Source organism: Rhinatrema bivittatum, chromosome 3, assembly GCF_901001135.1.
Source record: "Rhinatrema bivittatum chromosome 3, aRhiBiv1.1, whole genome shotgun sequence".
In the NCBI taxonomy this organism is placed as follows: Eukaryota; Metazoa; Chordata; class Amphibia; order Gymnophiona; family Rhinatrematidae; genus Rhinatrema; species Rhinatrema bivittatum.
The window spans coordinates 25412211-25436481 of NC_042617.1; the positions used below are offsets into that span (position 1 = coordinate 25412211).

At 44.8% G+C, this 24271-nt stretch overlaps 1 protein-coding gene across 14 annotated transcripts in view; it reads left to right on the forward strand.

Annotated features, from left to right (window-relative positions):
• Positions 1 to 24271, forward strand: part of CLIP4 (CAP-Gly domain containing linker protein family member 4) — a 347916-nt gene that overhangs the window by 262358 nt on the left and 61287 nt on the right. For all 14 annotated transcript variants that reach the window (XM_029593003.1, XM_029593005.1, XM_029593006.1 and 11 more), the window contains 2 exons: positions 988 to 1111; positions 12231 to 12295. In XM_029593003.1, the coding sequence (XP_029448863.1) occupies positions 988 to 1111; positions 12231 to 12295 (189 nt within the window). The remainder of the gene's footprint in view (positions 1 to 987; positions 1112 to 12230; positions 12296 to 24271) is intronic.

The following is a 24271-nucleotide window of genomic DNA, read 5'->3' on the forward strand; positions in this document are numbered from 1 at the left end:
ACTATTTCCTTCTCCCTTCTCTGTCCCTCCCAACTTTCCTCTCCCCTTCTTCCACATTTCTTCACTTCAACTTTCCTTCTTCCCTTTCCTCTTCTTTTCTCTGCTTCCTTTGCCTGTCTTTCTCTTCCCTTCACCTGCTCCCCTTGCCCTTCTCTTTCCTCCTCCTCCTTGCTCTTCATTGGTGGCCACCAGTAGGAGCAGGCTTTTCCCAGTGTGTTCCTTTTAGCACACATTTGCAGTTTGTGCATGCTTTTAGCATGCAGCATTGGCAATTAGTGCAAACTAAGTCCTTTTACCATGCATTACTTTTATGTAATGCATCATAATTCCAGGAAATGCGATAGGCTGCAGTACTAGCACTGGCCACGAGACGGCAGTAGCATCTATTAGATTCCGATTGGATACCGAGACAAACTCACAAACATAACTGGCTTATATATATATATATTAGATATTTATCATAAACGCATCTATACTATCTATTGCATGTCAGACTTCTCTTTAGACTAATATGCCCAATCAGCCTTCCACTGTGTTATAGTTGTACTACATGGCATGTATATTTTTGAATGTTGCACAGTGCATAGTATAATTGTTTCTGACATTTTTATCCTTAACACCATTCAATTTAATGGTTTAGGCCTGGCGCTAGTTACAAATAACCACCTGACATGAACTAGCCTGAAATGTATTATTGCTGTTAAGAATTGGTTGTAAAACAACTGTTAAAGAAAAATAAGTATTTTTTATGTTTATATAAATGTCATTTTTAATGATTTTTCCTCTTATATATTGAAAAATGGAAGAGTCTGTATGTAGAATGCTTAGACCCAAACAAGGATTTTTATATATAACTTGGAACTCAGTAAATCAGATTGCTCTGTCTCTCCCACATAGTTGACAATTCACTGCAATTTAGTTTTTAAATATATATTGAGCTTTAAAATGAAAAGTGCATTAAACTCTACTAACCTGATTGTTTTCTAGGGTTTTGGTGTGGTGTTGAATTTGATAAACCACATGGGAAGAATGATGGTTCAGTTGGAGGTGTTCAGTACTTCACTTGTCCTCCTAAACATGGGATATTTGCTCCACCGTCCAGAGTACAAAAGTAAGTACCGAAGAACTATTTACTAACAATTTTTTCTTAATTCAATGTTTTTGGTAACACTTGTAACTTTGCTTAATTTTAAGGAAACTCTAATCATATCTTTGAGTTGTACAGTATATTCAAATGTTGATCCCCACCATTTAAAGTATGACCGGTGGTCTCCAGGCTATATATTACAAGCCCTCTTTTTCTCAAATGAAAAAACAGGACATGTATTAGAATATATTCTGAGAATGGAGTTAGAAATAAAGCACATTGATAGTGAGCCATACTGGAGCTATTTGCCACTTCTATAAGTGTTCTTTTCTAACTTTTTTAATACTTTTAGATGGCATAAACTAAGAAAGCAGAATAACGCTTCTGCATACTTGTTTTGCTATAATATTGGGCAGCATCTTGGAGTCCTGTAGCTTTTCTTATTCAGAGCTCTTTAGGTTAAAGGGCATGCATTTTCTAGATTTATTTTAGGTCAGAATATCATCAAAGCATGTTAACTAGATTATTAAAATCATCACTGAGTTGTCTTAGTACTCTTTACATCTCTTAATGACTTGCTTTTTCATTAGCCAATGTTAATGAAATTTTATGGCATTTATTATTCTCACAGGACAAGCAGGATGGTAGTCCTCACATATGGGTGAAATCATCAGGATGGAGCCCAATCACGGAACACTTTTGTCAAAGTTTCTAGAACTTTGACTGGCACCACTGAGCATGCCCAGCATGGAACCAACCCTGCATCCAGCAGGGGTCTCCCTTCAGCCTATTTTTTTCCGCGCAGCTTACGACATTTTTGATACGGCCTCCAGGTTAGCAGCAGCCGGAATAAGCGCAAGGAGGTGGGCCTGGCTAAAATCCTCAGATTTACGCCCAGAAGTACAAGACCGCTTAGCAGACCTCCCCTGTACATGGGACAATCTGTTTGGAGAAAAAAATGCAAGAAACTGTCGCACAACTCAAAGATTATAGCAAGACATTGCGGCAGCTTTCTGCTGTACATGGTGACTTCTCTACCTCTTCTAAACGCTGTTCAGGAGAGAGGCGAAAAGAACTGCTTACAAAGCACGAAGATACTACCCTCCACCAGCTCGGTCTCATCCATCTAGACCCTATCAAAGGCCTTCACCTCGACAACCCAGGCCTCAAAGCACAGCCATCTGCACAACCTGGTCCTGCCTTGGGGTTTTGACCCCCCTAGAGAGCGATTATCATCTTCCCCCTCTGCCGTCCCTGCTGGTCGCGGCCGGCTATGCCACTTTACCACCATGTGGCTCAAGGTCACCACGGACCAGTGGGTCCAGTCAGTCGTAGCTCAAGGTTACCATCTAAACTTCCTCTTCATACCATCGGACTCTCCACCTCGGCTGAGGTGGACTTCCTCCAATCACTCTCAACTCCTGTAGGGGGAGATAACTTCCCTCCTGCAAGCCAGTGCCATAGAGCCAGTTCCTTCTTTACAAAGGGGACAGGGCTTCTACTCCCGATACTGCTTAATGCCAAAAAAGACGGGAGGCATTCGCCCCATATTAGATCTTCGTGCTCTGAACAAACATCTACGAAAGGAGAAGTTCAGAATGGTAACCTTAGGCTCTTTACTCCCTCTTCTCCAACAGGGGAATTGGCTTTGCTCTCTAGATCTAAAAGACGCGTATATGCACATAGCAATTACCCCATCTCACAGGAAGTACCTCCGGTTCCTCATCGGAAACAAGCACTTCCTGTACCGAATACTTCCATTCGGCCTAACTTCGGCCCCTCATGTCTTCACGAAATGCCTGGCAGTAGTAGCCGCATACTTAAGACGACTAGGCACTCACATCTATCTTTATCTAGACGACTGGTTACTGAGTACTCGGTCTCCAGAGGCGGTTCTTCACTCCCTCCATCTCACTGTGCGGTTCCTACTATCATTGGGATTTCTAATCAGTTATCAGAAGTCCAATCTTATTCCGTCTCCATCCCTTTCCTTTATCAGAGAGGATCTAGACACTATCCAAGCGAAAGCTTTCCTTCCCAGGGACAGAGCTCATATGCTGGCAGTGCTTGCGCGCACTGTACAGTCTCACCGAACCACGACTGTGTGTCATGTCCTCGTCTTGTTGGGACATATGGCGTCCTCGGTCCATGTTACCCCAATGGCTCGACTTGTCATGCGAGTAACGCAGTGGACATTAAAATCCCAGTGGTCCCAGGCACACCATTCAATGTCCAACATTGTCCATGTCACCAGGCATCTTCGTCTCTCACTGGCTTGGTGGATCCAAGAGTCCCACCTGCTCAAAGGGCTTCCGTTTCAGGCGCCAGAATCTCAAATAATTCTGACAACCGATGCTTCCACTCTTCGGTTGGGGAGCGCTTGTAAACCACCTGCAAACTCAGGGAACCTGGTCTGCAGCAGAAGCACAACATCAGATAAACTTTCTGGAGCTCAGGGCGATCAGACATGCCCTTCTAGCCTTCCAGGATTGCTTATCCAACAAGACAATCCTAATCCAAACAGACAATCAAGAAGCAATGTGGTACATCAACAAGCAGGGGGAGACCGGTTTCTACCTCCTGCGTCAGGAAGTAGCACAAATTTGGGTCTTAGCTCTCTGTCATTCCATGCTACTGAGAGCGACCTACCTGGCGGGCGTGGACAATGTTCTAGCAGACAGAATCAGTCATACTTTGCAACCCCACAAGTGGTCCCTGAACGCCGCAGTTGCGGATCACATATTTCAGAAGTGGGGGTATCCGAGCATCGACCTCTTTGCATCGGTTCACAATCGCAAGGTGGAAAACTTCTGCTCCCTACATCGCAGTCAAAAAACACCGAGGGACGCCTTTGCCGCTCCTGGGCAACAGGTCTCCTGTTGTTGTGCCGGTTGCACGTCTTTGGGTGCTTTTGGTACATTGTTCGGGCATCCTCAGCTCACTATTCACCCATATGTGAGGACTACCATCCTGCTTGTCCTATGAGAAAGCAGAGTTGCTTACCTGTAACAGGTGTTCTCACAGGACAGCAGGTTGTTAGTCCTCACGGAACCCACCCGCCACCCCGCGGAGTTGGGTACGCTTGCAATTTATTATTTTATTTTTCGCATGTACTTTTTGCTATACACGAAACTGAAGGGAGACCCCTGCTGGATGCAGGGTTGGTACCATGCTGGGCATGCTCAGTGGTGCCAGTCAAAGTTCTAGAAACTTTGACAAAAGTGTTCCGTGATAGGGCTCCATTAATGATGTCACCCATATGTGAGGACTAACATCCTGCTGTCCTGTGAGAACACCTGTTACAGGTAAGCAACTCTGCTTTTTACATTAGATCATACGCATTTTTGAAAAGCCATGTTTTCAGCTCACCTTTGAAGCTCTTTCTTTCAGTGATCAGATGTAATGACTCAGGTAGAGCATTCCATAGCTTGGGGTCCGCTATAGAAAACATCCGCTCTCTTGTTTGTGTCAGATGAGTACTCACGGTGTAAGTACTTTGTTTTGTGATCTTCATGATCGCAGGAGTGTGTATGGTTGGAGATTCACATCTAATAAACAAGAGTTTCTGTCATTGATTATGTTGAAAATTAGTCTAAGTACTTTGTAGTGGATTCTTGATTGTACTGGCAACCAGTGTAGATCTAACAGCAATGGGGTGATGTGCTCAATTTTCCTTGTCCCCAGTAGAAGTCTAGCTGAGGCATTTTGTAGAAGTTGTAATGGTTTTAGTAGTCCTGAAGGTAGTCCTAGTAATAGTGAGTTGCAGTAATCAATATTTGAAAATATTAGTGTTGGTAGAACAGTTTGGATCTAATAGAACTTAAATCAGAAGTAGGTAAGTTTCACACTGTGCAATTGTCACTTTTCCAGTCATTTTTCTTCCTCACAAGAAATTTTTCAGTGCAGGCTAAAATTCATTAAACTTATCCTATTTCATAAGAATGAATGAAATGCTTAGAAGAAGGAAAGTGATGTTCCTTAAATGTATCAATCACATAGGTTACGGCTTCCATTAAGCCCAGAAAATATGGACAATTTTCAAAGCTATTTGCATATGTAAACAATGATTTATGGGGTAAGTTTCAAACTCTTAACATTGGACAAAAATTGCACATATATTTTATGTGGGCTTTGCAAAATTTTCAAAGCAAAAGTAACTAATTTCACTTTGAAAATGGCAGCAGATACAAAGTATGTGTGGTCAATTGCTCCTGCTTTTCTTTGTTGACAAGCAGTATTTCTAAACTATACAACTGGGTAACTTCATCGGATGGTGCCAACATGGAATACTCTCTTAGAACTGAGGAAAATTAAATGGGTTTTCCGATCATGTGCGGACGTTCTTGCACAGCTGCTGCCTCATGAATGTCCTTGATTATTTTTCGTCCTCTTGGATGTGATCAGACACGTGTTTTCTTTCTAACTTTCTAATTATTTGGCTTTTTTTTTTCTTTTTTTTTTTGCTTCGTTGTTACCGAATAGTATCTCTTGTTGCTACAGGCCTCCTCGGTTGACCCTTAGCCTTCCTTCATTATTTATTTATTTATGCTTTTTTATATACTGTCGTTTCAAAAGAAGGAAGATGACATGCTTTCTACCTTTCTAGTTCAAGTCTTAATCCATAAGGCCCAAGGATTTTCTCCCAAAAAAACAAAAGGAACACATTCAGGAACAGCAATAATCCTTGGATCTCCAGATCTTCTAAGATCATGGCAGATAAGGAAGGGAAGAGGAGGGGTGATTCTCACACACACACACGCCACATGTTTTTTTTCATTCACATACATTCTCTCATTCACCAACATACATGCACATTCAGACTTGCTTATTTAAACACACATAGGGACAGATTTTAAAAGCCCTACGCGCATAGGCCCCAGGATGTGCGTATGTCCTGGGGCTTGAAAAAAGGAGCAGGGCGTGGGCGGTCCGGAGCGGGGGCGTGGCCAGAGGTCTCTGTAGGGCCGCTAGGCCGGGGGATCGCGTGCCAGCACGCGCAACTTGTAAAACCAAAGGTTGGGGGGTTTTTAGGTAGGACTGGGGGGCGGGTTAGGGAGGGGGGAAGGGGGCGGGAGGGAACAGGGAAAGCCATCGGGGCTCCCCTAGGGCTCTGCGCACGCAAGGTGCACTAGTGTGCATCCCCTTTGCGCGCCGACCCTGGTTTTTATAACATGCGCGCGGCTGCACGCGCATGTTATAAAATCTGGCATTTGTGTACGCCTGGTTGCGCACACAAATGTACGCCCACGCGTACGTCTTAAAATCCAGCCCATAATCTTTTCACTTGTTTCTTCCTTTGAAGGCAAAAGGAGCAGAAGCGGCAGCAGCAATAGCAGCCTCCTGCAGCCCACCAGGCTCTGCCTCTTCTAGTGGCTAGCCCCTACTGCCCCTCCTGCTCCTCATTGCCAGGGAGCTGATGCTGTTTCTTCTAGCCCTGCAGGCCATGCTGTTTCTCCTGCTCCCAAGGGCTGAGGGAGGTCGATGCTGCTTCTTCAGTCCAGCTGGCCAAGCTGCTCCTGACTGCAGGGGAAGAGGAGGATATATATATATAGTACATCTTGCAGATAGAAGCTGCATCAATTTCCTGTCCCCCTCTCCTTCCTGGCAGTCAGCAGGAAGGGCAGCACAGCAGGAGAGGGGCTGGAAGGAGAGGGGGACAGGAAATTGATGCAGCTTCTATCTGCAAGATGTACTGCTTCTAACTGTGGGGCAGGAAGGGGGGAATGCGAGGCTCTTTAAATAGGCGGTCCGTGCCATTCCTTCATCGGGTCCTAGTATCTTCTTCAGGCCGCTGTTCCTTCTCCTGCTGCTGATGATAGAGGAAGAGTGGGGAGTAGTTGCTGCTGGTGGCCAGAAGACTAATTTAATTTGCTGGCTCAAATTTTGATGGGGCTATGGCTCCTGTGGTCTACTCCATTCTGGTGCTTATGAGTGCACAGTCCTTCCCCTTCATAGCAGCTGGCTTGGGTGAAAGTTGTAGGTTTACAACTTCCTCTGGAGCCAGCTGCTGAGAAGGGAAAGGATCACTGTTTGCAGGATGCTGACAACTCAGCTGCATGTGTATCCGCAGTCGGGAGCTGCAGTTTAACTTTGGAAGAGCCTAATGCAGCTCAAGAGACGCCGGTTGGCCACCCCTGGGCTATTGCATCAGAAGAGCAGTTTAAACCAGCAGTACAGATGCACAGATTTATTGGAAAATGCAAATACAATGGACTGGATTGAACAAGGACTTGTAAGTTGTCATTAATTTCACCTTACAATTAATTGTCAGTAAAGTTATGTTGGAACCACATTTATTTAGTGTGTTTATTATTGTATATTTAATTTAATAAAAAGCCTTTAAAACAACTTAGCAGAGAGTCCTTGATATGGGAGTTATATTTTTACTTCAGTTGCCTTGTAAATGCTTTGTGAAATTTAAGGGTGGCAGGTATGTGTTCTTTGACCCTGTTCAATTGAAGGGTTTCTTACAAAACGGAAGAACTGCTTAAAGAAGTTGTTTCTTGATATGGTTAACTTGGTCTATTAGAAATATACAGCTGAATTTTAAATCGGCCACGCGCGCAAATTCCGGCAATTATGCGCATTGCTGGGCCTTTTTGAAAATGCATGCGGGCAGGGTCTGGGCAGGACAGAGGCCGGCTGGGACAGCAGCCATTAGCCACTGTCCCAGGGAAGCGTGCGCCGGCAGTCGGCTGGCACGCACAAACTACCGTATTTTTCGCTCCATAAGACGCACCTGACCATAAGACGCACCTAGGATTCAGAGGGGGGAAATTTAAAAAAAAAAAATTTGTGCTAAACCGGCTCTGTCCCCGGGCGTCTGTGCGTCTTATGGAGTAAATTAGGGGAGTGCATAACATTTTCTTTTTCTCCCCATTTTGTTTTCGGGTCTGGGGAGGGCCATTTCTGTCCACTCCCCAGATCAGAAAACTTTTATCTTTCTCTGGGAACCCCCCCCTCGCCTCAAAAAAAACCCCCATCCCAACCCTTTAAATGAATTAACACCCCCCCCACCCTCCTGACCCCCCCAAGACCTGCCAAATGAATTTACTACAACCCCCCACCCTCCTGAACCCCCCAAGACCTGCCAAAAGTCCCTGGTGGTCCAGTGGGGGGGGGGGGGCCAGGAGCGGTCCGGGAGCGATCTCCTGGGCTTGGGCCGTCAGCTGCCAGTAATCAAAATGGTGCCGACGGCCCTTTGCCCTTACTATGTCACTGGGACTGACCAATGGCAGCGGTAGCCCCTGTGACATAGTAAGGGCAAAGGGCCGTCGGCTGCCAGTAAAGTCATGTCCATTCAAACTCTTTACTTTCGTGTCTGTTCACCACTGACACTCTGGTCACCCGACACGGGACAGTGTTTCGGACGTACTTGTCCTTGTCTGGCAGGCTATAAGTAATTTCTCTGCACCAAAAAAACTTTACATATTGCAACCTATTAATATCCAAAATGTCCCACAAATCAATCATACTAAGACTACAATGCAGCAGCACATTTTAATTGCTGCATATCAAAAAAAGTCTTAAATTCTATACAGATTCTTCTATTGTGACCTATGGTTAAACATAAGGCTGAGTCCTAAAGAGTTAACTATAACAATGATGCCTATTGTGAGGGTCATGAGTTCAACATTGAGAATTTGCTGATACTGTATTATGAGCATCATTTAAGTCTCTAGATATGGATGTATGTTGACTTTAAACACTTGTGCCCACTAGGTCATGCTTTGGATATCTTTTTACTTTCAGCATCTGAAAAGCCTCTGTGCTTATCCCATGGGTTTTTAAAATCTGTTACTGTTTGAGCTTCCACTAAGAACCTCCCTCCCTTTCTTGTTGGTCCTTTAAAAGGTGTCATGAACTAGATTCCATAGGATTTTGCCAAAAAACCCTTAAGATTTAGGACCGGTCTCTTTAAAAGCCAACTTTAGAACACCTGTAAATCGCTAAAGTTTTGAGTCATTCTAAAGGGAACATTGATGACTTATGGGAGGGGTGAGACAGGAATAACTAGGAGAACATAGTCTAAAACAATTACTGTAGTTATGGTGTTATCTTTAAAATATAATGATATGATTTTATAGTACTATTCCTCTGTGTTGTTTATCAAAAAACTGTGGGAAGGATATGAATATTACAAAGCATAGTTTAAACTTGTTAAACACATTTGAATAAGAAATAGGAACTTCCATCATGGGAAGCTGCAGAGACCAATTAACTGTTAATGTTTGAAGAGATATAAAATTAGAGTTAATAAGGAAATGATGATCCCATTTTTTCAAGTGAATTTTTATTTTTTTCTTGGCTTGCATTATCAGTTGTAGTCTAAAATAGTTCCTTGACTTGTTAGTGCAGCTCTGTTTTGTTTCTGCTTACTTGTGGTTAATTTATTTTCATTTGGTTTAGGGCTGAGCAGCACAATGCTGTTCCTTGAGGGCCCCAACAGGACATCCATAATGAATATTCATCGGGTATATTTGCATACATTTAATCTGAGAATCAGGTTAATGTACGAACTTGATAATTCAGTAATATAGTCTTGTTTGTGGCCTTTGAAGACCAGCATTGTGTGCCTCTGGTTTAGGATATGAGATATTAAATCTATTTCAAATGACAGTAACACTGTAGTAGCTGGTATGGGAGTCATTTAGATGATAATCTTGAACTTTGGTATGTGGGTTATAGGGAGCACACTTTTGGGGATGGGGTATGATTTTCATACTACTCACCTTACTGTAAAGTCTGCAGGTACTTTATGCACAGACTTTGCACCAGGTTTCAGAGTGAAAGTATATGCGTTCTTTCACTTTTAAAATTGTATAAGGAAAATGTACCCACAGAAATTTGCACCTGCTTTTTCTGCAGATACTTTTTCCAAGTGATGGACAACAGAGAGTGGTGATAAATAGAATTCACTGTGAGGAAAGAGGAGTGATTAGTGAAGTAGTGTCTCAGGGACTGGTCTTGGTGCTGGTTTTCTTCAATGACTTATTGGGTGATAATGTGGAGGGATGAGAAGGCAAAGCTTATCTTTTTGAAGATGACACTAAGATCTGCAACAGAGTGGAGAGCCCTAGCAGGTAGATTTTAAAAGCGTTGCTCACGCAAAAATGACCCCTTACATGCGTATGTAGGCCACGCGCGAGCAACGCAAATGTTAAGAAGCTGGGAAGTATGTTTGTACGTACCTGTGCCGCATCAAGAATAAGGCAGAAAAGGGGCGGGGCATAGGCATTCCCAAGACTTAAACACGTAACCCTGAATTTTGCAAAGGCAGATCATGGTGCCAGTTGGCATGTTACCTGCGTAACTTTACTGCTGGTCCTGATGAGGAGCAAGGTTCGGGCTCAGATGTGGAGCTTACAGGATGAGGAACCATGGAGGAGTACGGGGTGGTGGGATACCTGACGGTCCTGGTCGAGGCTCCAAAGGATTACAGTCAGGGCACCGACGGAAGATCATGGCATGCGAGCAGACATATGCTTAATTTTATATCGTACGTGCAAGTACACGTGTATCATATATCCCTGCTGCACACGTGTGCAGCCTTTACGCGCATATTTTAATAACATGCTTGCAACAAGTGACCATATTTGGGGAAGGGGGGGAGAGAGACTCTGTTAGAGAGACAATATGGCACTCTATATATCTCCCACTGTAAGAGAGGCACTTTCAACTCAGGGTGGGGTTTTTTTTTTGGGGGGGGGAGCTCTTTGATTCAACGGCAAGAGGTAACAGGGAATTAGACTCAGACAGCAACCAACAAGGGCCCTGATTTTGACAGTCTGGGAAACTGATAAGCATGGGGGTGACCTGTGTGGCGTGGCTGGTGCTTCCATAAGGTTGCTGGGCAGACTGGATGGACCATTTGATCCTTTTCTGTCATCACTTCTATGTTTCCATGTTGAGCCATTCTATTAAAAACAAGTCAAAATTGCAAGGAATATCATATGAGATTGTGATTTTCCATGTAATGTTTGTGGGCCTATGTTTATTTTGCCTTCTGGATTCATGATTAAGAAATTCATGTTCAGCTAATAACACCTATATCATGGCAAGGGCTTTTTATCTCTATTTTATTATCCTTCTCTAATCAACTATAATTTAATTATAATGATGATGTAATATTTTCAGAAATCTAGAGACTGCTCTTTAGTATTAAAATGATACATAGGGAAGTAGGTAGGTAGGACTGGATGCTTAGGGAGAGTAATTTTCAATAGTGTGCATGCTAGCACAAACGCACATATAAGTCAGTGCGCCTGAAGTTAAGATTTTATAAAGTATTGCAGCAGTCGCACATTCTATAAAATATAGGGCTGGCTCTAGGTCAAATGGTGCCCTAGGCGAATATTACCCCTCCCCTCTACACACAGGCCTCAGTTCGACTGCCACAGGATGAGTGATGCTGGCAGTGCCCAGGGCACCTCTCAGCTCACAGCGCCCCGGGCAACCACCCACCGCACCATACCCAACCACTGGCTCTCATAAAATACTATGTGTGTCTGCCCTGAAAATGCATATGTATGTGTCAGTGGGTGCACATTTATTTTTTTATAATGCAGATATCTGCATACTTTATGCACCTATTTTATAAAAGTACGCGTATATCTTTAACATGGGAATAATGGTAACCTTATGTGTGTAGTAACCCTCGGTATATATGCAGAGGCAGATATTTTATAACATGAGCGCCGTCTGCTTATGAAAATACTTGCACGTGTACTTTTAATCACCAGTTCACCCTGACGTCCCTACCACTTAAGTCATACCTCCTATTACAAAACTGCAGACAAAAACAAATGCGATTCCATTTCTATGACTTCTATACAAGCTTTTACACCAGTATAAAAGTTGCCTGTACCCCACTTACCAAATACTTGTGTGCACTTTTGACCCCCATCCTGGAATGCTCTTGAAATGCTCCCCCCACCCCCCTTTTTTTTTTGTGACTCACAAAGATATGATGCGAAATGTTAAGTGCATGCAATCTTCCAACCCGAAAATTCACTTGCCATGCACAAGGACTCCATGAGTGCATGTATCCCGCTGAGTAACTCTTTGAAATGTAACCCCTAAGTTTGACAGCATACCAAAAGTATGTATAAATTGTTAATACAGTGAACTAAATTACTTTTAGGATATCTGGTTCTCTGGATTCCTTGTCTGAAATTCCAGCAAGCAAACTGAATCATTCTTTTCCAGGTAAGAATTAATGAAGTTCTGTTCCATATTGCTACGTGGGATACAATATTGTGCTATAATATCAGAAAACGTAAAACAACTCAGTTTTTTAAACCTACAGTTCCAAAAGAGGTCTTCTGATAATTTACATTTTTAAAAACTGAGATGGTAAAACCAAGCATACAGAAGGAGCTATAGCCTTTCTTTGACATTTTTTAGGTGTTTTTGCAAGAAAATGCTTTGCCTTGGTTGTGTCCATCCTTCTGTCTCTAACCCCTTGGGTTGCACTACTGCAGACACATGTGGATACTGTAGTGGGGGAAATTGAGTGCCGACTTCCAGTGTTGTGGAGCCAGGGGTTGTCACAAGCATCTGGCATCCCTGAGCACCTGACCACTAGAGGGTGCTGTTTTGGGATAAAACGAGCCTGCCACCAGAGTTGTGGAGCCAGCTGTTGCCTCACAGCACAAGGCACATAGCTGATGCGGGGAAGATGGGACAGAAACTGCCATCTTTTCAACCATGGTTGCACGAATGAAAGAATACCAATTCCATCTATACACCCTCTTCTTGTTTCTTTTAAAATCAAAGAGCTTTTGAAAATTCCCTAGGATCTTTGGAGTTTTTGTAGGTTGTGTAGGTTGTGTTACATTTTAAAGGATCAAGCAAAAAAAGGTGTTGTAGTTAAAGGTGTAAAGTTTCCAGACGTTTTGAAGTACTAGGAAAAAAATTTTGTTTTTATTTACTAGACCCCCCCCCCCCCCGAAAATTTGGAGAAATTTATACAATGCTTATTTTTTTAAAATAATATTTACATTTGGTTTACTGTTTGCAGGACATAAAATGAACTATGTACAGCTGAGCGAATAAGAATTTTCTTTTTGTTAATATACAACTAAGGCAGTTTTACTTTTAAATTTAATAAGTATACCAAAGCATTATTAAAATGTATCTGGTGCTGGAGGCTAGTTACAGATGTACTTAATCCAATAAAAAAGTTTCACTTATTTCTCCATATTCATGTGAACTAACATGACAGCCGCAATATTTTGTTGAGGATTAGAATTGTAATTATCTAATATTTTTCATTTTCTTAACATGTTCATGTTACATAGAGGTCGCTATTCAGAAGGTTTTAAGTCCTGAACTTAGCTGGACAAACCCTGAGATGTAAATATGCTGTCCCACTCAACGGCTAAGCTTTAGCTGGTTAAATCATTACCCAGCTAAAACTTATCTGGATAAAAAAAGGCAGGTTTGAGATATTCTGGGGATGGGGCTTAAATTTACCTAGCTGATGCTGAATAGCCAGGTAAAGTTATCCAACTAATTCTGGTCAAAAAATAGCAGGCCAAAAGTGATTGGATATCTAAAAAAAACAAAACCTAGCATGTCAAGTGGAAGCCAGTTCCCCCCCTTGCTCATCCCTTACTTGAAATAAGGTATTGACCAGATTCCCACATCCCAAACTCCCAAATGTTGCCTGCTGGGCTGAATACTGAGTTTATCAGAGCTGATAGCTCCCCATACATTCATATTAATTTAGTTGCTCCACTCTGGGTGAAAAGACCAGTGATTGGTGGGACTAGGCCCCTTTCAGAATTGAGTAGCTTTGTTTGCCTAAAGTTAGGGGATTTCTCCCACTAGTCATTGGTCTTTAAGTAAATAAATTCCTATCAATGGGCTGGGAGCTATCAGCTCTATTTCACTTACAGCATAATTTTCAAAAGAAAATGTAAACGTAACATACTGTCATAGCAATTTTCAAAAGCTTAACGTGCTCTTATGAGTGTAAAATCTATTGACAATTCAATAGCATATATTGTAGCAATTTCTGAAATCCCACTTACATACATAAAGTGCATTTTCATGTGTAAAATCCAGATTTAAGTGTGTAAATTCTTTTGAAAATTACCTCCCATAGTCGATTAAATTGTCAATAGGTGTTACCTACCTGCACTTAATAGAGGTAAATGGGCTTTTGAAATGTGTTGTGCTAGTATGTTGCATTTATATTTTCCTTTGAAAATTACCCTGCTTCTATTCGGCACAGCTTGCCACTTTGGGGGTTTGAGAGATGGGGAGTTGACCAACATTTTTTTTAAGGTAGGTTTGTATGTGGGGGGGAGGGGGGGCTATCGGCATCTGTATGGCATGCTAGATTTTCTTTCTTTCAATATTCAATAACCCATTAAATGGCAAAGTTACCTGAATAGCTTTAGCTGGGTATATTCAGCGGAAGACTTAGGTTCTGCTGAATATCCCAACCAAAGTTAGCTGGTTAACTTTAGCCAGCTAACTTTCCAGTCACCGCAGGTAGAGATCTTTTAAAACCATGCTTTGAAAAGCATTTATACATCATTTTAAGAGAAAATATTTCAAAATAATTGTTTTTCAGTTTTTTTTTAAATTTCCAATATTTCTATTTCTGGTCTTGAGGGAGAAAATAGAAAAACTTTTTTTTTTTTTCCAAATGTTTTTGTTTTTTTGCTGGGTCTTCACTTCTCTAGTTGTAGTACATGAGCTTTTGAGACCTCAGAGGTGTACAAATATAAGGTCTCAAGAACACATCACAACATTTCTTGGTCCTTTAAAAAGTATCAAGGGAACATTTATTCCATACTTTAGACTCAGTATGGCCTTGAAGTACCAGTCAGTGAGCTTCATTATCTCATTGTTCAGGATGCTGCGCACCTGGATGAAAGTTTCCCAAACTAAAGCAGAAATGACATTTTCATTTTCAAATTTCTATCTCGCACCACTGTGCTTCTGCTTTCTACCTTAGGTCTTTCATACAAATTATACGCAGACGACATTTAGTTCCTTTTCCCCCTAAAGTCTTCTTGGTCCACCACTACCCAAGTCGCCTGTCTTTGCTTACTTACTATTAAAAGCTGGCCCAATTTATCCCATTCCCTCGACAACCATGGCTTACATATATCTCAAAGTCCGTAATTTTCGTGTCATCCTCAACTCCTCTTTGTCTATGCAACCACATATTAAAACAGTCTTACAGGCCTCCTTTGCCAAACTGAGACTTCTTGGTCATCTCAAGCCACTCCTTGCCCTCATTGACTTCAGAACAGTTCTCCAATCACTAGTTCTTACAGCTCTCAATTACTGTATATATAGCCAAAACTCAATCAAACTCCTTCAGTCAAATGCTGCACATATACCCACTGGCACTAATATCCATGAGCATATTTCTCCCACAGTAGTTTATCTTCAACTTCTTGACCACCTTGAGGAAAACAACATTTTACACTGTCAATAATCCAGCCTTAGGAAAGGCCATGGAACTGAATCTATTCTATTAGTCATCACTAATACCATCCACTTGCACGCTGATCAAGGTAGTGATTCCCTCTTTGTCTTGCTAGGTCTCTCTGCTGCCTGGTGACCACCAACTTCTGATCTAGCACTTATGCAACATTGGTATTGAAGGTACCGCCCAAAACTGGTTTGAATCTTTTCTCTCTAACAGAACCCTTCTGTCACTTGGGCCAATAAACCTTCAAAATCTTGAGCTCTCATGTGTGGAGTTCCCCAAGGCTCAGTGCTCTCCCTGGTTCTTTTTAACATTTAAATCCATCTGATATGTGACTTCATTCAAGCCTTCAATATTGAGTGCCATCTTTTTGCAGATGACATTCAACTTTGCATCAAAATTGGAGCCAACCAGTCACCCTCTATTTCAAATCTCACTATGGCCTGGATTTTAAAAGCTCTACGCGCGTAAATCCAGAGGCAGGCGCAACAGGTATAATAACAATTTGGGGGGGGGTTTAGATTAGGGCTGGGGGGGAGGTTAGGGGAAGGGAGGTTAGTTTAGGGGGTTGGGAGGGAAAGGGGGGAAGGCTCTGGGCATCTGCGTGTGCAAGTTGCACTAATGTGCACCCCTTTGCGCGTGCCGACCCCCGATTTTTTAACATGCACACACCTGTGCGAGCATTTTATAAAATCGGGTGTCCATGTGTTCGTGCCAGGTAGCGTGCACACATGGACGCCTGCGCATACCTTTAAAAATTTACCCATAATTGTCTTAAGTCAGTGGCACAATGGCTTGGCAACCAGAAACTCAAATTGAAACCCCTCTAAATTAGCACTTCTTTGGATTAGCCACCAAGATCATCCCTTTTCCCTGTACATACCAGGATCATTCCAGACAGTGGGTTATGTCCCCCGTCCAGCAGATGGAGTCAGAACAAAAAAGTCTCAGGGGAGGACCCATATAACCACGCCTCCCCTGTCTCAGCTCTCAGTAATGTTCTGACTCCAGCAGATGTGAGCAGGGGACTTGTGGTCCCCAGCATGTTAGCTTAGGGCTACCTCCTCAGGGGGATCAAGTTTTAAAAAAAAATTATATATATATAACAGGAAGTTTTAAATTTGGGGTTTAGGTCACTTGCTAAGGTCCTCCTTACAGCAGGGGAACTGCTGCCCGCTAGTGCTAGCTCATCGCTCTCTAGCCTGTGACTTGCTGACAGGCTGTTGCCTGTCTCTCTCTCTCTTTCTCCCGTTTTCATTTTCCTCACTGAGGGCTCAGCTGGGGTTGTTTCACCTTCCTTTTCAGCAGAAGTCTGCAATTTTGGGTAGGCTCTCTGAGGTGAAAGTCGGTGGGGCTGACCTCTCCCTCCTGACCCGGTTTTTCCCCCCTCCCCTTTGGGGAGCGATCGACGTCCCGACCTGTGGCCCCGCGAAGCACCATTCCCCGGGGCCGCCTGCCGTCGGGAGAGTAATTCCCCGACGGTTCTTCCCTAGGTCAGTGGGGGAATGCGGGAAGCGTCCTTACCGGGTCGGCGCTCATTTTTTAGCATGAGCCACGTTTGAGCCTCCCCCTCCCTCTCCCTGCGGCGATGCAGTCTGCGGCGCTTTGTGAGGGCTGTGACAGGTCCGGTTTACTGACCGAAGAGGGTCTTTGCTCAGGCTGTCTCCCCGAAGGGTAGGGCGCTCCGGCTACTAGCAAGAACGGTCGAGCTGCAGACCGCGTGGGAAGGAAGTGCCAGGCCCCGTTCTCTCTCAGCGCGGGAACGGCGGCCATTTTGCTGCAAGATTCAGATGCCGTGCTTTCTGATAATCCGTTCTCCGCTTCTAGGCCCGTTTTGGACCCTTCTCCCGAGCCTGACCCAGGTAGACAGAGGGGGGGGGCCCTCGGGGGGGTGCCCCCTCGGGAGGCCAGGCCTTTTCCCCTGAGTTCGTCGTCCTGATGCACAGGGCTTTTCTTCAGAGCAGAGACACGAGCTTCTGGACCTGGGGACCTTCTCCAAGATACCATGTTCTGCCCCCCTCCTGGGTGGGGTCCTTCCTCAAGGTCGTTCCCCTCTGTTAGGGGGGGGGAGCGGGGACATCTTGTGGTACTACCGTGACACCATCGATGGTGCAGACTCCGTCAGGGGGGGGGGGGGAACAACCCCAGGACCCGGACGTAGACGACCCCACCCTGGCGGCCCAGGTGGTGGACGATGACCCAAGGGTCCTCCGCATCTTCCAAGCGGTGGAGTTAGATGATCTTATTCCCTACATCCTCCAGGAAATGGACATTGATCCTCCTCCGGAACCGGTGGGACTGACCCGGCCCTCAAGAAAGGGGACCCCCTCCTAGCAGGTCTGCGGCCTCTAGCCAAGTCTTTTCCCACTCATCATAAGATCTTGCAGTTGATCACAAGGGAGTGGGATGCTCCGGAGGCCAACCTTAGGGTCGGTAGAGCCATGGAAAAATTGTATCCTCTACCGGACGACTTTTTGGAAATTCTCAAGGTTCCCGCGGTAGATTCAGCGGTTTCAGCGGTCACGAAACATACCACTATCCCTTACTGGAGGGACAGCGTTGAAGGATATGCAGGATTGGAAACTGGAGGTTTACCTCAAGCGCATCTTCGAGGTCTCGGCCTTGGGGATGCGGGCAGCTATCTGCAGTTCCCTTGCACAGCGAGCGGGTCTTCGTTGGCTTCAGCAGCTTCTCACCTCTCGGTCCTTACCAGACGCTGAGGCTCATCAGGCGGACAGACTGGAAGCCATGGTTGCCTATGGTGCGGACGCTTTATATGATCTATTAAGGGTCCTAGCCCGATCCATGGTGGCGGCGGTATCAGCGCGTCGTCTCCTTTGGCTTCGCAACTGGTCGGCTGATGCCTCTTCCAAAACACGTTTGGGGTCCCTTCCCTTCAAGGGTAGGTATCTATTTGGGGAAGACTTGGATCAGATCATCAAGTCCCTTAACGAGAATGTGGTGCACAAGTTGCCAGAAGATCGGCCACGTTCGTCAAGATCATATAATTCCTCCAGAAACCGTTATCGTAATCAGTGGAGAGCGCGCCCTCAGAGGCAGCAGCCACCCTGGGCGCCCTCTTCTCGTTCACACTCCTGGAACCGGCCCTTTCATGGGCGCTGCCAGGGTAAGGAGGCGCAGGGATCGAGCGCATCCATTAAATCTACCCAATGATGCCAGACGGACCCGCGAGGTGGTCCCTCGGCTGGGGGGTCGCCTTGCTCTCTTCTACGAAGAGTGGGTCCAAATCACTTCGGATCAATGGGTTTTGGATATTCTAAGACACGGCTATGCTTTGGATTTTGTTCGCGCTCCTTGAGACCGGTTTCTGTTTTCCCCTTGCGGGTCTTTAATCAAACAGGGAACCGTGCGGCAGACCCTCGATAGTGCCAGTACCAGTCTCTGAACTGGGCCGGGGGCATTATTTGATCTACTTCGTTGTCCCCAAGAAGGAAGGTACTTTTCGTCCTATCCTGGATCTCAAGACGGTCAACCTACGGTCTCCGCATGGAGACACTTCGTTCAGTGCTAGCTGCAGTTCATCCGGGAGAATTCTTGGCCTTGTTGGATCTCACGGAGGCGTATCTTCACATACCGATTTACCAAGGCCATCAGCGTTACCTACGCTTCAAAATTTTGGGTCAGCACTTCCAATTTTGCGCACTTCCCTTTGGCCTGGCCACAGCTCCACGGGTTTTCACAAAGATCATGGTGATAGTGGCGGCGACCTTACGCAAGGAAGGCATCCTGGTGCATCCTTACCTGGACGATTGGCTCATTCGGGCAAAATCACGGGCACAGTGTATCCAGGCGGTCGACAGAGTTGTACAGCTTCTCCAATCTCTGGGGTGGGTTGTCAACTTCACCAAGAGCAGCCTGGTTCCGTCTCAGTCGTTGGACTTTTTGGGAGCTCACTTCGACACCAAGAATGCCAAGGTTTTTCTGCATCCGGAGAGAGCCCATGCTCTGCATCAGCAGATTCAAGGTTTCATGGCGCTCGAGACGCCCACTGCCTGGGACTACCTGCAGGTACTGGGGACCATGGCCTCGACCATCAATCTGGTCCTGTGGGCATTCGCGCATCTGAGGCCTCTGCAGAGATCCCTACTCTCCCGGTGTCGAGAGATTTCCAGGCGATCCTTCCGATTCCGAGAGGAACCTTCCTCAGTCTCCGCTGGTGGCTGGATCCGCAGCACCTAGCTCAGGGGGTGTCGCTGGAGGACCCGGATTGGGTGATTATCAACACGGACGCCAGCCTCACAGGCTGGGGAGCAGTCTGTAAGGACAGCTCAATCCAGGGCCAATGGACGGAGGAACAGTCGAAGTGGCCCATCAACCGCTTGGAGACCAGGGCGGTCCGCCTGGCGTTACAAGGTTTCTTCCCAATAGTACTCCATCAAGCAGTCAGGGTGCTATCGGACAATGCGACCACGGTGGCATACATCAATCGCCAGGGAGGCACGAGAAGTCGGTTGGTCTCTCTGGAAACCGACAAATTGATGGAATGGGCGGAGCTTCACCTCCAACGACTAGTGGCCTCGCATATAGCGGGCGTGGACAACGTGCAGGCGGACTTCCTCAGCCGACAAAACCTGGACCCCGGAGAGTGGGAGCTCTCGGAGGAAGCGATGTGGATGATAGTAAAGCGCTGGGGGACACCGCATGTGGATCTAATGGCGACCGCCGGAAATGCAAAGGCCGCCCGCTTCTTCAGCCGCAGGCTGAGCGCGGCACCGAAGGGGTGGACGCGCTGGTCCTTCCTTGGCCGCGCCAGTGTCTCCTGTATGTTTTCCCACCATGGCCCCTCGTGGGCAAAGTCATCCGCAGGATAGAGGCACACCAAGGGTCGGTGATCCTGGTGGCGCCAGAGTGGCCCCGACGACCATGGTTCGCGGATCTGCGCAATCTGACGGTGGAGGGCCCCCTTCGCCTCGGCCAGCTGCCACGTCTCCTCCGCCAGGGACCAATATTTTTCAAGGAGGCAGATCGCTTCTGTCTTGCAGCCTGGCTTTTGAGAGGCGCCAGTTGAGGAGGTGCGGTTATCCGGAGCCTGTCATCTCAACGCTACTGAAAGCACGTAATATGTCCATTTCTATTACCTATGTCCGAGTCTGGAAGGTTTTTGAGGATTGGTGCGGAGCGAATGGAATTCTTCCCATGCAGGCCTCGGTGACACAGGTCCTTTCCTTCTTGCAGGCAGGTCTGGATTTGGGTCTTGCCTACAATTCTCTTCGGTTCAAGATGCGGCCTTGGGAGCTTTTCTTCGCAGTGGAAATAAGGAGTTCCTGTCGTCGCATCCGGACGTCTCACATTTCCTTAAAGGAGTGAAGCACTTGAAGCCTCCGATTCACCCACCTTGTCCGTCGTGGAATCTGAATCTGGTGCTCCGAGTCCTCTGTGGGTCGCCATTCGAACCTCTGAGCGCAGCCACCATCAAGGATGTCACTCTCAAGACCATCTTTCTCGTGGCAATCAGCTCGGCAAGATGGATTTCCGAGCTGCAGGCCCTATCCTGCCGGGAACCATACCTTCGTTTCACGCCTGAAGGGGTTTCGCTGCGGACGGTTCCTTCTTTTCTTCCTAAGGTGGTTTCGGCGTTCCACCTCAACCAATCGGTGGAATTACCATCGTTTGCCTCTTCTGAGTCGGGAGATCTGCGTAGACTGGATGTACGGCAGTCTCTGATACGCTATCTGGAGGTGTCTAATGATTTTCGGCTCTACGATCATCTGTTTATCCTCTGGTCAGGACCCAGGAAGGGTTGCATGGCCTCCAAACAATCTATTGCGCGGTGGTTGAAGGGAGCGATCATAGCGGCGTACCTTGGAGTAGTTAAGTCCCCTCTGCTAGTTGTCAAGGCTCATTCTCTTCGAGCCCAGGCGACATCGTGGGCGGAGAGCTCCTCCGTCTCCATTCAGGAGATATGCAGGGCGGCCACCTGGAAGTCTATTCATACTTTTATGAGACATTATCGCCTGGACATCGGTGCTCCGTCGGGCGGTCAGCTTGGAGACAAGGTAATACGAGCAGGGCTGTCTGCGGCCCACCCATGAAGGGGAAGCTTTGGTACATCCCACCGTCTGGAATGATCCTGGTATGTACAGGGAAAAGAAAATTATTCCTTACCTGCTAATTTTCGTTCCTGTAATACCATGGATCATTCCAGACACCCTCCCTTGGTTTGGGGGTTGCTTGTGGGACATCCCTGCCTACCTGTCTTAACAATCTTTTACTCTGTATTTTGGATACTGCGCGTCTGTTTTGTTCACGCACTGCTGTTCGCAAGTTCACTGTTCAGAATTTAGTTGCTGTTAGTTGGACAACGGTTATTTCAATTCCTTTTTGGTTACTTGATCCCTCTGGTTTGGTCTCTTCTCTTTTTGGGCTTTGCTAGTCTAGTTACTGAGAGCTGAGACAGGGGAGGCGTGGTTATATGGGTCCTCCCCTGAGACTTTTTTGTTCTGACTCCATCTGCTGGACGGGGGACATAACCCACCGTCTGGAATGATCCATGGTATTACAGGAACGAAAATTAGCAGGTAAAGAATAATTTTCTTATAGTCACCACCCTATCTGTTAGAAACATCGTTACATCCCAAAGAATCAGTACGAAGCTTAGGTGGTCCTACTTGATCAAAACCTCAATATGGAAACTCACATCTCCAAAGTAGTCAAAACCTCATTCATGCAGCTGCATCACGTCTATCAACTACTGAACTACCTAGATAAACACAATCTAGCTACAGTAATCCACTCACTAATTCCTAGCAGAATTGACTACTGCAATTCTTTATTCAGTGGCGTCTCCCTGAATAATTCAAAATACCTCCTGCTCCTACATAATACAGCAGCAAGAATCCTAGTAAGAGCAAAAGCATCTGACCATATAAAACCTATTCTCTCTCGAATACACTGGCTACCAATAGAGAGCAGAATCAAATTCAAAACACTTTGCTTTGTCTTGAAGTGCATGAACAGACAGGCCCCAGAATATCTTTCGTAGCTCCTTCTCCCTTATGCCCCCAAGAGAAAACTCAGATCTTCCCAACTGGCTCTACTTTCCATGCCACCTCTGGCTTCTTCTAGACTGTCTTGCACCAGACTTCAGGCCTTTAGCTGTTATGCACCAAAGATCTGGAACATGCTTCCATTATTCCCTACACTTGGAGCCCAGCTACCTCACCTTGAGGAGGAAAACTAAAGCATAGCTTTCTAACCAAGCATTCCCAACAGAGACTTCCTGTCCAACAACCTAGTTACTACAAAAGTATTCCTGTGGTAGATATTTAAAGCCTAAACGACTAAGTAACTTAGCCAGATATAACTTATCTGGCTAAGTTATGTGAATATTCAGCGGCATGACTGTGCTGCTGAATATCCGCATAGAAGTCGCTACTTAGCCGGATAAGTAGTATCCATCTAAATTTAGACCTACTATTGAGCAGGTCTAGCTTAGATGGACAACATATCCGGCTAAGTCTAAATATCACTACTTAGCTGGATAAGTTATCCGGCTAAGTAGCACCACTCTGATCCACCCACTGCACACCCACAAAGTTCTACAACTCAACGATAGCCGGACAAGTCCTACTTATTCAGCTATATGCCAGCTGACTATCTGGGCCCCTATTTCTACAGCAACAACAAAAGAACCTAACTTTTAATATATTTTTAAATATATAGATCTTCAACCAATATTGTTGGCTGATCTAATATTATTGTAACCAACTTTAAATTTATTATAATCTGCTTTGAAGCCATTCATAGTAAAAAGCATAATATCAAATGCCAATAAATAAATAATAAATACAATCATTCCATTGGCTACTTATACAGTATAAGATGGATGTTAAAATTAGAGATGTGCTTTGGGAAAAAATGTTATGTCGGGCTTCGTGTCAGGGGCCCCGATTTTTGGGTTAGTGCTCACTATCCTGAAATTTCGGAAAAAAATCTATCATTTTCCGGTTCTCCCGAACCATTCCATATTAGGCAATTTCATTGACATTGCCTAATTCGAGAAAAACGATTGCACATCCCTAGTTAAAATACACATACTTCTGAATAATTTTACTTCTCCCTAGATCAGTTCATCCTTAAGGTTCTCCATTCCCACATGAACCCTTCAGGCCTCTAATCAAAATCTGGTTATTTTTTTTTAATTTTAAGCTTATCTCTTAAGAGTTAAGTTATGTTTGTTTTGAATATGATTTACTTTTTAGTATGACTTTTATTATGTTTGTTTTTGTATGTTGTGATTATTATGTATGTTTTTATTGTAAGCCACTCAGAATTGTAAATGATGCGGCATATAAATGTTTTTAAATAAATAAATTCCTTCTCCCCGCATCACATGCCTTTCTATAACGTGAAAAAGGCCTTATTCCACGGCCAGATCAGTTTTATGAAACTCTCTCTTCTCTCTTGCAAAAAACACAAAAGACCCTAGAGTTCAAAAAAGCTCTATAAACATGCTTATTGAGGGCACCTTGTCTAGCAACATCTAGCTTTATAATATGCGAGTTATTGTAAAGCAACTTGTATAAGTTATTATTTGTCTGAAAATTATGTAATTGTTTACTTTTATGTATATTTTTATGTACCCCATCCCTAACTTTGGAGGTCGTGAACAACAAACAAATTAAAATAAATAAATATAAAATAAATAATTTTGGAATAAATTAAGCTGAAGTGTCTTTTTAGAGCTGCAGTATCTATGGAGTACATTC